A 12576-nucleotide genomic window follows, 5' to 3' on the forward strand; every position below is an offset into this window, starting at 1 on the left:
ACGCAATGCTGACTTCCTATTGGACACGCACAGACAAACCAACGTGTGACGGTATTTTCAAATTTCAGTGGCGGATTAGTCGTTAGCGCCTGTGTTATGTCAAGCTACCTGAAGCTGCACTGCTGCAGATTTAGCGAAGTTATTTTCATTTCTTTATATTTTTAAGGAACAATTTGGATTCATTATGTCGTTTTCCAGAGCTCCGTTGAAACGCTTTAATGAGCAAATAGGTAAGTAACCTTAAAACAATTGAAGTTAGAAGCTAGTTTTCGAATGTGCCACTTATGCTGAGCAAAGAGAAGCCTAGCTAAAACAACTAGCCAACAATGGCGAATACAAAAAAAATATTTTTCTAGCTTTTGTTTTGGGCGTAGAATGATATTAATTAAACCAAATGGATTATGGAAGCTATTAATTTTGTGTCGTTTACTAAAGGTTGTGCTCCTCCACCGGGGTCGTATGATATCAAAACGTGTGATTTAAAGGGCGCCGCGTCTTTTGACAAGTCTGACCGGTTTAAATTGGTTAAGACGGGTAAGTTCATACCATATATTGTCAGTCAGGAACATGTATTGCGCAACTTCCTTTTATTTAACCCCATGCTTGCTGATCTGTAGCCACAGGGGCAGCACTTCCACCCCCAGCATCACCCTCCAGAAGTGTCTTTGTGTCTCCTGTGCGCAGGACTCTGTCCGTGGACGGTCTGGTAAGTCTGCAGTTGCCCCCAGTTTCAGTCTTTATTTGGAATACGTCAGAAAACATTCACGTTTCTTGAGTGCGGCTCTTTATATTTCACTGAAACGCAGGCGGAAGGATTGAGTGCAAGGAAGGAGAGAACCTGCATGACCTTGGAGAGGAAGAAGCAGAGACTCTTGGAAAGAGAGGTATCTTTCAATGAAGCAGTTCAATTTCAGGAGCAGATGTGCAGTGTTCCTTTTTCATTTTCCTGGTTTGTTATTATGTTATTTCTGGCGGCACATCCAAGGTTTTTCTGTGTGCTTTGTAGATCCGGTGCCTGGTGCAGCAGCGAGGGGAGCAGGATCGTCGCCTGCAGGTCTTGGAGGAAGAATTGAAGAAGGTGGAGGCCAGGCTGCTGGCTGCAGTCAGGGAGAGGACAGGCCTCGCAGCCAATGTTACCACACTTGAGAGGCAAAGGGCAGAGCTCAAGAAAGTCAACGAGTTTCTCAAAAACAAGGTTTGAGACAGTCTTTTTTTATTAAATTTCCTATAAATGTTGATGCCTATTTTTTTTTTTAAGTCTCAATTTTCCTTTTGCTTAGGTTTCTGCTGACACTATAAAAAAGAGAATTAATTCTCTCACAATGGAGCTGATGGACGCGAGGAACAATTTAGATGTGAAAAACCAGGTGTGTGTGTGAGGGCTTTCAATGTGAAAACACTCTGAATCTATGAACACCTTTTCACATTTCTGAGACATTTCTGTTCGTGTGCTTGTCTCCAGGAATTGCATGTCCTGCAGATTAACACACAAGGACAAATGAGCATGCTGGAAACTGATCTTCAAGCTTCCAAAGTTACCGTTTCCGCCCTCCAAGAAAGGAATAGCGACTTGGGTAAGAGTCTGGACAATGCATTCGAAAAACAAGTTTGATTTGGTGCATTATTTGGTTTTCATGTTTGCTTTTTTCCCCCCACTAAAGAGGATCTCCATCAAGTGATGAAAACCCAGAATGATGAGCTTGAAAATGAAAATGCTAGCTTACAAGGTGAAGTTTCTTTATAATTTGCTGTTAATTTAGGTCTGAGTTAGACAAAATGATCCATAGCTGATAAAAATAATTACTAATAACAAAAATTTTTTTTTTTTTTTTTTTTTACAGCTGTAATACAGGAGCTTAGGGAGGAGGTCAGAGTACTGCAGGGGTACCTGGATGCAGCAAACGATCAGATCCAAGTATGAACAATTCCATAAAGATTACATCTAGTATTGCTTTTCGTGTGTAAATTCCTTAAAACCTTTGCTTGCTTTTAGGATCTCCGCTTGAAGCTTCAAGAAAAATCACAGGAGAGCAATGCAGCTAGTTTTCAAGAGGAGAAACTTAAGTAAATAAATCAGAAACTTCCGTTATTTTAAATTAGGATATGCATCTTTTGTAGTGCTTTCTCCATTTATGCTTTTTTTTTCTGTAGGCAACTAGAAATGGAACTGGGAAACTGTACCGCAGAGCTAGAAAGCACTCAAAACACCCTGAGAGCAAAAGAGGAGGAGGCTCAAAAGTTCCAGCAAGAACTCCAGGCATCAAAGGATGCATTATGGGAGGTGGAGAAAAGGCTGGAGTACCAGGAACTGGAGCTTAAGGCTGCTCAAAAAGCCGTGAGTGACTCTGAAAAACAAATCAAGTCGGCCAACCAGGAAGTTCGCCAGCAGGAGGCGGAGCTCGTCAGGCTGAGAGAGGTGCTCAGGAGAACAGAGCGGGAGCTGGACGAGAGGGTGGCACATCTTGAACAAAAGTGTCTGTTTTCTGAGGAGGAGAGAAGTATGAACCTTCACACATGCATTTCACTGCAAGCCGGCGAAGTTTGTACTGAAGTAGTCGTGCATCTTTTGCCATGTCAGACAAAGCTAAGGAAGAGGAGCTGAGGAAAATAGAAGAGCTGAAGATGGAGCTGAGCTCAGTGCAGCAAACTAAAAGAGATGAGAGAAAGAGAAAGATTCAACTTGAGCAAGAACTGGCTACCCTTTCTGAGGAGCTGACCAAGGAAAAGGTTTCATGTGGATTATTATGCATCTCTAAAGATAAACTGTCAATTTCTCACGGCGTAAATTTAAGATGCTTTTGCTGATTTTCATGATGTGTTTTAGGCACTTGTAGACTCCCTGACTGTGCTGGTGGGGCAAGAACGGAGCGAGTCTGAGGAGCATTTGAGACAGCTAAAGGAGGAGATGGAGGAGGTTCTGGGAGAGCTTGCTGCAATGGAGGACCAGGAGCAGAAGAGACAGGAGGTGATAAAGAAGAGCCAGGAGGCTGTGAATACTCTACAGGAGGAAAAAGACAGGCTGGTGCAGGAGCTGAATGCTACAAAAGAACTTTTGATGAAGTAAGAGACCAAATGACAGAACTTTTTTTGTTTGTTTTTACCCTCTCTGTTGCTCTTAAATAGTAGCGTACAGTAACACTGAAGATGGAACTGTCCCCTCAGTGCAAAAAAGCAAGCAATTTATGTAGAAACTAAGGACGCATTCTGATGAAAATCGAGTTTTTAACATGTTCTTGTAGCATTTTTCTCTAATGTCTTTATTCAAATCATGGGGAATCAGGAGCATATGAAATATGCTGTTTGACAAAGTCTGTACACAAACTACAATCAGCATGCAACAAGCTCCCTGCTGGGCTCCACATCTCATAGGAAAAAGGTCCTTTGGACACTTAGTTGTGCCATTGGCACAAGGTGCACCTTTCCGAAAGGTGAAGTGTTTTTTCTATATTTTCAAAAAATGTCAATCTTTGTTGGTTCACTTCACAACTGTATTTTAAAGTATAGGTGTATATTTTGATGCAACCTTTATTCCCCTTTTCTACAGAAAAAGAATGCAAACATTTTTTTTTTTCGGGCCATGAAACAGTGGTCAGATTATTGTATTATCAAATGCTTTATTGTCTTTGTATATGTTCTCAATTATAAAAAATAATGCCACAGGGACATTTTAAAAACACCGACATGATTTTCACCAAAATGGGTCTTTGAAGACAGAAAATGGAACACAAGTCAATTGTGTGAAAAGTTGCAGCATTTTATCTTCAGTGTCTTCTACTGATTTCTGCATGTATTTGTGCTGTTGACTTAGGGCGTCCTTATCAAGATCTTTAAGCATTTCTTGCTTTGAGATTGTTTTGTGTGTAAAAACTGACGTCTTCCAATAATTTGGTCCTTATACTAGTATACACACACACAAATATCTCAGGACATTGAGGAAGTTTTTAAGATGTGCCACGACTCTAAACATGTACACAAAAGGTGAAAAGAGAGAACCAAGTGAGCTGGAAGCACAATTGAGTCATCCCAGTTATTTCTTGGCTCTCCGTATATTCTCTTGAGGGGTAATGCTGCTTTTTTTGTTGCCAAAACCCAAGCTAACAGCGCTGCCTCATACATCCAGGTGGGGGCAGTAGTTGTGCACTTCTGCATTGTGCTTGAGCTGAAGGCACTTTCACAAGTTTGAAGAGCTAAAGGAAGGCTTTCCCTGATTGCTATAATTTACTTTAACTGTTCTTGAGCTTATTTTAGTATCGTGTTAAATGACTTTTATGAACTTATGAGTTTACATTTTTCTCTATTCATTACTCCGTACTAATTTTGCCAGCAATTATGTTTTTTTTTTTTTTTTAAGGTTGAGAGAAATGGCCGTGCTTTAAAAATGAGCCAGAATTAAGCCTCTGGATATTTTACCATTGAGTTGAACAACATTTCATCAAAGTAATGACATTTTAAGATGATGAATTGATTCCAGCTCCTCAACAAAACTTTTTTCCCCCGTTCATTTTCAGTAAAACCAACGATGTGGAAAGTTTGAAACAGGTGCATTTAACTGCCATGAAAGAACTTGGAGAGGCAAGCGCAATCTCTCAGCAGAGGATGAGCAATATTGTCTCTGAGCTGGAAAGGTGAGCATTCGAGCAGCTGTGCTCTTTGATGTTTTTAATCAGGATTCCGTCGGCGCCCAAACTTCACAGAAAGCGTGCCTTGCTTTTCAGCACCACAGCGGCTCTGGAGGATGCAAAGAAAAGGGAGAAAGAGCTGGAGGCAGAGGTGAGGAGGGTGACCCAACAACTGAAGGAGGTGATGGACAAAGTGGTGGAGCGTACAGAGGAAGAAATCAACCAGTTGAGGGAGTTGTCAGACGAGCGCCAAGAGACCCTGCTGGCCGAAGAAAGAGCCAGAGAGGAAAATGCAAAGTGCGTTTGAAGTATGCTTTCGCTCTTTGTTGAAATATTTGTCATTTACACTTTTTCATCATTTTCTTTCTCTCTGACCTTGCAGAATATTGCTGGAGGTGCAGGCTTGCCTCGCACAAAAAGATGAAGAGATGAAGGCCACAGAAGAGCGCCACGCAGCTCTAATCAGTCAGCTACAGCAGGAGCTACTGCTGCAGACAAATGGCAAAGAGGAAGCACTGAGGCAGCTGGAGGAACAGAGAAATCAGAGTTTAACTCGGTTCCAGCACGAGAGAGAAAAGGACCAAAAACTGCTGGAGGAGATCGGCCAAGAAAAGATGGAACTAATAAAGCAGCTTCAAGAAGAAAGAGCAGAAAAAGTTGCATTTCAAAGGATCCTAGAGGAAGAAAAAGAGGCTTTGATGGCTGAGAGGAAGAACTGTGAGCAGGTCAGATCAGAAGTTCTGGCATTACGGCGTGAGCTGGAGATGGTGGAGGAGGGCAGAAGAAGTCTGCTGGCTGAAGTAGAACACAAAGAGCAGCTCAGGCACCGGCTCGAAACCCAGCTAGGCACTTTTGAGCAAGACAAGGATCGGCTTATGTCTCGCTTGGGCGATGTTGAAGAAGAACTTGTTAGGTTCAAGACCCAATTAGACCTAATGGAGGAGAAGAAACGGGGTTTGGAGCAGGAACTGGAAGCCCACAAGCAGGGTGGGCTCGCCCTGAGGGAACAAGTGCTACTTCTGTCTCAGGAAAAAGTTACTCTGCAGTGGGAGCTAGAGGAGCAGAGACAGGAACACCAAAGACAGTTAACTAAAGCACAAGAGAGGTGAGCGGTGCTCAGTTTTCTGCATAATGCTGGATTTTCTTGTTCCTCATCTCATTTTTCTTTGTCCTTTCAGCTCCCAGTGCTCTGAGATCACGCATTGGAAAAAGCAGTATGAAGATCTTTTTGCTAAAGTCAGACCCTTCCAGGTCAGTAAGTAAGCTCAATGCCAAATCTAATTAGGCTCGAATGATCGAAAGGTTTAATTGGCAAAGAATAAAATACTCAAACATGTCTTCCTATAGAAACATGTATGGTAACTCTGAGCCTTATAGCTCTTTAACATTTTATTTTTTAACTATTTCTGACCTTTGCAGCTCTTTATGTAAAGAGCCATTCCGATGAAAGTTGGGTTTTTGGTGTTTTTAACATGTTCTTGTGGCTTTTTCCTTATGATGGAGGACATATAGAAAGAAATTTAAGCATCAAATCATGAGTTTGTGAGGTAGGAAATATGCCTGGTGGGCCACTAGATCCCTTCTCTGAACTCTCAGCAACAGGGAGGGGTTGCTGTGCACCAACAGTCCCGCCCACAACTGTCGTTCCTCAAAGACTACGCCATAGAAAACAGCACAGGATTTTTGATTTTGGCTAAACACGGCACAATCATAATTAAAAAACCAATGGGAACACTTTTAAAGTAGATCAAAAGTTGAGAGCAGGTGGGACCATTGGCACAAGTCATTTCTCATCATCCACCCGTTTACACTCTCTCCCACTAGCTTACAGCCCCTCACAACTCCAACCAAAATGGTGAGCAATTTTTGGGTTATCCAGCCACACAGTTTTGAGCCAGATGCCAGCTCAGGCGAGGAAAACTACAAGCTTTTTCCAACTGCATTTTCTTTTCTGCTTCTGATTTACAACAATTTGAATAACTGAATACTCAGATGCAATTTTAAGTTAAATTTTCTGTTTGCATGTCCCTAATCATGAAAAAAATGCTACAAGAACATGTTGGAAACCCAATTTTCTTTGGCGTTTGCACTAAAAACCCACATGGCTGGAAATTTGCATGCATAAATCAACAACTGCCTATTTCTATTGTCTGTGATTGAGTTTGTGGGCTAGTGGGGTCTAACGATGAGCATGAAATGTGCCCAGGCCTTCAGAGCTTTCATGGAGTTTAGAAACTTCTAGCCAATCTGATTTTATTTTTGTCTTTCTGCCCAAGCAGATGCCAGAGATTCGTTTCTGTCACTGCGTCTCTGACTCTGCATGCGAATGGGCACAGTCAGCTTCTCCACTTTAGGACCCATAAAGCAGCACAATATTCAAACAAATGACCCAATTTACATCCCAGAACTTAGACGCTGATTTTATTTAAACTGAATGATATATATATATATTTTTTTCCATTACACCCACAGGAACAGCTGAATGCGTTTGCAGCAGAGCGAGATGCGCTGCTTAACGAAAACGGAGCAAACCAAGAGGAACTAAACAAATTGGCGGATGCTTATGCCCGTCTCCTGGGGCACCAGAACCAGAAGCAGAAGATCAAACATGTGGTGAAGCTCAAAGATGAGAACATCTCTCTAAAACAGGTGGAATCTCGGAGCAGCACCATCTGCTTTGCAAAGCACATATTTAGTCTGACAGTCGTGCTGTAACACCCTCTCTTCCCTCTCCCTCCTCCTCTTTTCTCACATATGTGCGTGTAGGAGGTGTCAAAGCTTCGTACCCTGGTGAGTCGGCAGAAGACTGATTTGGAGCAGTTGAAGTCAAAGCTCCCCGGTGCTTCTCGCCGCCGGTTTGATCCCAGCAAAGCTTTCCAGCATGACAAGGAGAACAGGCACACCGAAGCTCTAAAAAAAGGTGAGCATTACATTTAATGCCGACTTAAAAAACGCCTTTTTATAAAGCAGGGCTCAAGGCTGACAACTCCAACCATCTCTTGGAAAGTGTAAAAGTACGTTTTATGATTTCATAAAAGCTGTGCTACTACAAAAGATACTGTTTGATTTATTATTTTCCATATTCCTCCACTACCTCGTAAAGCAAAACTGCGGTGTACTCATTCATGTGTGAGATGGCGGTAACAGTGAAATGTCTTGTTATGGATGCTTGATGAGGACAAAGTTCGGAGAAAGGAGTTGTTCCTGCCCGCCTGGGAACCCGGCTGACCCCTAAAGAGCTCAGATGCAGCAGCCGAACATCTAGAGTTTGTGATTAGGCAAATGTCTGTAATGTTAAATAAAAAAAAAAAAAAAGGAGCTCAAATGAAAACAAAAATGAATACTCAAGCTTCGGTTTTGATTAGAAAGGGATTCAGGGACTGGATTCATTCCATTATCTTCTGCTTTTCCGGATTATGAGGGCAGCAGTCGCTCCTGCCACCTGTTTCAGTTCCTCCGGGAGGATGGCGAGGCGTTCCCAGGCCAGCCGGGAGACAGGATTTCTCCAGCGCGTCCTGGGTCTGCCGCCGGCCTCCTCCCGGTTGGACGTGCCCGTAACGCCTCACTAAGAAAGGCGTCTAGGTGGCCTTCTTGCCAGATGTCCAAACCGCCTCAGCTGTGGCTTAAAGACCTAGATATAATAATCAGGTTTCGTAACCATAGCTTTAATGTTTTTCTCATTCAAACCTGACATTTTGTAGTTTAAAATCGATGGACAAAACGTTAAGGGGTTTCATTAACCCTTGCGCTATCTTAGATGACCCCACCCTTACATTGACGTGTTCTCCCTACCATGATGAAGGTGGAAAGATTTCATGTAATCCATGGACACCAGTGAGGTTCACAAATCATTGAAGAAAAATGGTTCAGAGCACTGTCTAGTGGGTTTAGATGACCCAACTCCCAATGTTAAAGTGCCTAGGATAGCACAAGGGTTACAGCCTTTTACCTTTTAAACATACGATCAGCTTCAGTTAAAGTTTTTATAACAGTTTTTAAAGTTTTTTAAAGTATATAATTTAAACGTGTCCTGTATCTAACTATGATTATTTGTGTTTTGATAGGAAACCATAATGAGTAGCGGAGACCTTCTAAACAAGAGGAACTGACACCTTTTTTTTTCTTGGTGACCATTTCTGACCAACTTATGTTTCTCATAAACTTTACTTTGTATAATCTCACATTACTGGTGCATTACATCATTTTGTTTGTTTACTAACCTGAAGGTTTCTAGTTTGTGTGGAGAGAACTGATATGTTGTGCACATGGGTGGAGGGATTCATTCTAATGGTCAGAGTAAAAAGGGGTTGTTTCAAAAACTTAATCCATGAGCTTATGAGTAAATTTTTTAAATGACAGAACTGGTTATTATTTTAGAAAATATAACTTTGGAAATTGTTCTTCTGTAAATAAAGACTAATTTTAAATACCAGACTTGGAATGAAAGCTTTACTGACAATTAATTCAAGAAAAAAAAGTTGTTTCTCTCCTCAGCCACTGGAGGGCACCCTTGCACTGCAGCTACAGCCCAGCAGCAGCCGCTGCAACCTTTTATTTCAGTGATATTTTCTAATAACTACAAAGAACAAAACTTAACATCTTTGCTGAGAAGAGCATTGGGTTACAGGTTAATAAACTTTATTTCATTCAGTTTATAAGACATAGCCAGCGACATTTGAGCCAGAAGTTGACTTTGGGACCTCTACTTTTACCGGCTATGAATGGTCCTAGATGCTGAGTGGGGAAGAGTCAGTCGCAGTAGCCCTCCAGGTGGTGAATGCTGCAAGGCTTATGGCAGCACTGCTCCACAATCCCTCTTTTCACCTTAGGTTCATCACGGCCAGACTGATCCCTCCACTGCCGCTCCTGCTGTCTGGCCATTTTAGACAGGAAACCTTTGAAGCGGAAAGAGTTTTCCACAGCCGTGTTAAGTCATGCTGCTTCTATGCAAATCCCCTTAAAATAAAAATACCACCGACTGTTCAGGCTTTCATAAGGACTTTATATCTAGTTAACCTAATCGCAGCAATCCATTTAATCTTATTGGTTGCTGCTTTGAGAGCAATGATATGAAAGAGCTCCAAAGAAGCATAGCTTACAGCCTGATAACTTCAAAACAGCAGTAGAGTGTTTGTGGATGAGGATCTAAATAATGCATTTTGGGGGGGGGGAACTTCATGAGAGGTGTGAAAACTTCACGGGATCCAAATGAATGGATTTGCCACATCATAGATGTTTAAAGCAACAATGAAGGAATGCATTAAAGATGTAATACCCAGGCTGGAGAAGCCTTCAACTTTTTTTTTTAACCACATTTCAGTTTGTAGATGTGATCCTCTCACCCAACTACATTTAAATCCCAAATAGTGTGCATTTAAGGGGGAAATTGGGATATCTGAGGATGTAGATCTAAATTAGATCACACCAGACTGTTGTAGATGAGACAGATTGTGAGATACTCTGTGTCAAAGGGCGGGGCTTAACATTCTATTAATCCAAATTAATTTGATCTTTACTTAGAGGAGTCTGTGTAGAGCTTTCAAATGAAAAATTCTTGTATCATTTCAGGGAAAAACGACTTTTCTGTTCCTTCTGCAATTTCAGGAATTTATTATTTTAATACTGAAAGATTCTAATTTGGTTCAATTTAAATCAAATAAATTGATTTGAACTAGAAGTTTAACCAAAATGAATATGATGGAAATTGTCTTACCAAGCTGATTTCCCAGGTCCCGCTTGTGGGCTCGGTGTGGGTTGTAGAAAAATCCCCGGTCTCCACAAACAAAGAAGAGGGCGTCCACCAGGTGGGACCCACACAGGTGCTGGAGGGGCGCCGAGGTTGCCCCTGGCGAGTAGATCAGCAGGATCACAGTTAACAGCACCCATGATGCCCTGGCCATAAGAGGGAGAACGCTTGGACACAGCAAAAGAGAAAATGTAAACACTCCTGATAAAAAAAAAAATTCATGTTAGATTTTAAACGACAACACATCTATCAATACTTGATACCTCAGGCCAGACAAACGAAAGTTGGTGGGGCATAAAGTCATGCTGAAAGTTAATTGAAACTCTCTCCATGACACCTAAGACTTACAAGACCACTTTATTTAATAACTGTAGTTCTAGATATTTTTGCCAAGGTCTGAATTCTTACCAGATAGCTCTAGGCAGGGAATAATAGCTCCCTCAATATAGGAGAGACACAGCAATACCCTAACTCAAAATATGGGCTTTGAAGTGAGCAGTAAACTGAATAATTCATTCCTTCATTGGAAATCAAAGTCTGCGATAAAAAAGGGATGGTAAAACAACGTCTACAAAAGAGTCGGGGTTTGACTTTCGTCGCTAAGCTTTTCAAATAAATGCCGCTCAAAGGGGACCGAATGAAATTCAGACACATGACATCTACATGACCCCGAAGAGCAATTTCTTTTTTTGAAAAGAATAATTAAAAGCATCCATCTTTTCTGCATTAAGTTATAACTAATAGTAACAGTCCAAAAATGGCATTTTTAGACCTCCACCAACAAAACTTTTTGTTGAACTTTTGCTAGAATGGGCGTTCCAGGATCCTTCATGCTGATTATTTTTGCTTTTAAGCTTGAAATATCTTCTTACTTTGTAAAAATCACTTTGCATTAATAAGCAGTGAAAGTTCTAAAGCTTGATTTGAAAAGTTACAAAAGACTCCGTTCTGTATTGCAGCTTATCAGTTAAGCTTCACTCGCAAGGAATCACCAGCCAGTATAAAGTTTCAATTTCGAAATGAAGATATGTATTTAGCAGCAGCTCCAATGCCATAAAGACTTTTTTTAAGCATAAATTATTACATGGCAAATGATTCAATGTAACAGTTTCTTTACCAACTCACCGGTCTGCCACTCTATCCCTCTGGGCTGTATGCCAGGCTCCTTGGCACAGTAGATTGGTTGAATAATAGACCCTGCCAACCCTACACTTCATTTTTATCCTGCATGGCTACCATATACATGCACTTTTAAAGGTTAAAATCCCGTGGGGAACACAGAGAAGTTTGCTCACCTGTCTTCGAGGTTCTGGAGCAGCTGGTGGTTGCAGATGAAAGGGTCCAGCAAGGTGCAGAGAACATCTCTACTTGGCCACCTTTCCCCTTTTTAACTCTCCACATCCAGCTGGCTCTCATCCATGTCACCAGAAAGCTCTGAGGTGTTGTCATTAACACTCTGACCTCTAATCATGCTTGACCTGCTGCTCAGTGTCACTACGTCACTTAACGGACTGTGGACCAACAGCGCAGGGATAACGGTGCGAATGCAGCCATGCACAGTGATACCCACATAAACCCCTGCTGTGTAATGGCCTGACTGGCACCGTTCACAAGCTTACAAACACCATATGTCACAGCCTGATCACACTGTAGATTAGACAACTTTCAAGCTTATCACTGGCCGCTTGTGGGGTATTTCAGCATAACGGGCAGAAACTGATTCCTGTGCTGGTAGGCCGCCTTGGGGGATGCATCAGGTGCTTCTAGCTATTGTTCCTGGGCCTTCTGGAGCCTGTGCCAGCTATAGGTGATAATGTCTTTAGGTCATTGTAAAGAAACACTCTTATTTTCTATGTATTTTTACCTGTAAATGAGGTTTACAACACATGAATCTTGAGAACATTTTTCTTTATTTGTCTCTATCATGTGGCAGCTGGTCCAGATAAATTAGGAGCATCTCTGGGGGTCCTTCAAAATAAGATGAAAGCAGGCATGGATCTGGTATGGTGCCTCTACGGAGACAGTCTAAACACACAGTATTTTTTATTTTATGTTTTGCATGCTAAATTATAGCTGTAGGTAAAGCTAAATAAGTGTAAGAAATACAAGTACTTTGTTTGAATAGAAATACTTATGTAAGAAACCACTAGGGTTAAAAACTTAAATAATTATATTCTGGGGCATCAGAGTTGCCAACATGGCAATTTTAAT

The 12576-nt window shown here is 41.5% G+C and overlaps 2 protein-coding genes across 2 annotated transcripts; one reads left to right on the top strand and one right to left on the bottom strand.

Annotated features, from left to right (window-relative positions):
- Nucleotides 1-54: 54 nt before the first annotated feature.
- hmmr (hyaluronan mediated motility receptor) lies at nt 55-9053 on the top strand. Its single transcript, XM_011480391.3, has 20 exons — nt 55-230; nt 436-534; nt 618-706; nt 807-884; nt 1007-1195; nt 1281-1367; nt 1463-1574; nt 1662-1727; nt 1842-1915; nt 1994-2064; nt 2152-2498; nt 2579-2727; nt 2825-3060; nt 4509-4625; nt 4716-4916; nt 5002-5724; nt 5798-5870; nt 7092-7268; nt 7386-7539; nt 8684-9053. Exons 1-20 carry the CDS (start codon nt 185-187, stop codon nt 8698-8700), a joined length of 3105 nt encoding a protein of 1034 aa, XP_011478693.1. The 5' UTR covers nt 55-184; the 3' UTR covers nt 8701-9053.
- A 182-nt stretch (nt 9054-9235) lies between these two features.
- Nucleotides 9236-11654, bottom strand: LOC101172253 (insulin-like). Its single transcript, XM_011480393.3, has 3 exons — nt 11491-11654; nt 10333-10532; nt 9236-9514 (listed from the first exon to the last, which is right to left on the bottom strand). Exons 1-3 carry the CDS (start codon nt 11580-11582, stop codon nt 9369-9371), a joined length of 438 nt encoding a protein of 145 aa, XP_011478695.2. The 5' UTR covers nt 11583-11654; the 3' UTR covers nt 9236-9368.
- Nucleotides 11655-12576: the final 922 nt, after the last annotated feature.

This window comes from Oryzias latipes, chromosome 10 (assembly GCF_002234675.1).
Source record: "Oryzias latipes chromosome 10, ASM223467v1".
NCBI lineage: Eukaryota > Metazoa > Chordata > Actinopteri > Beloniformes > Adrianichthyidae > Oryzias > Oryzias latipes.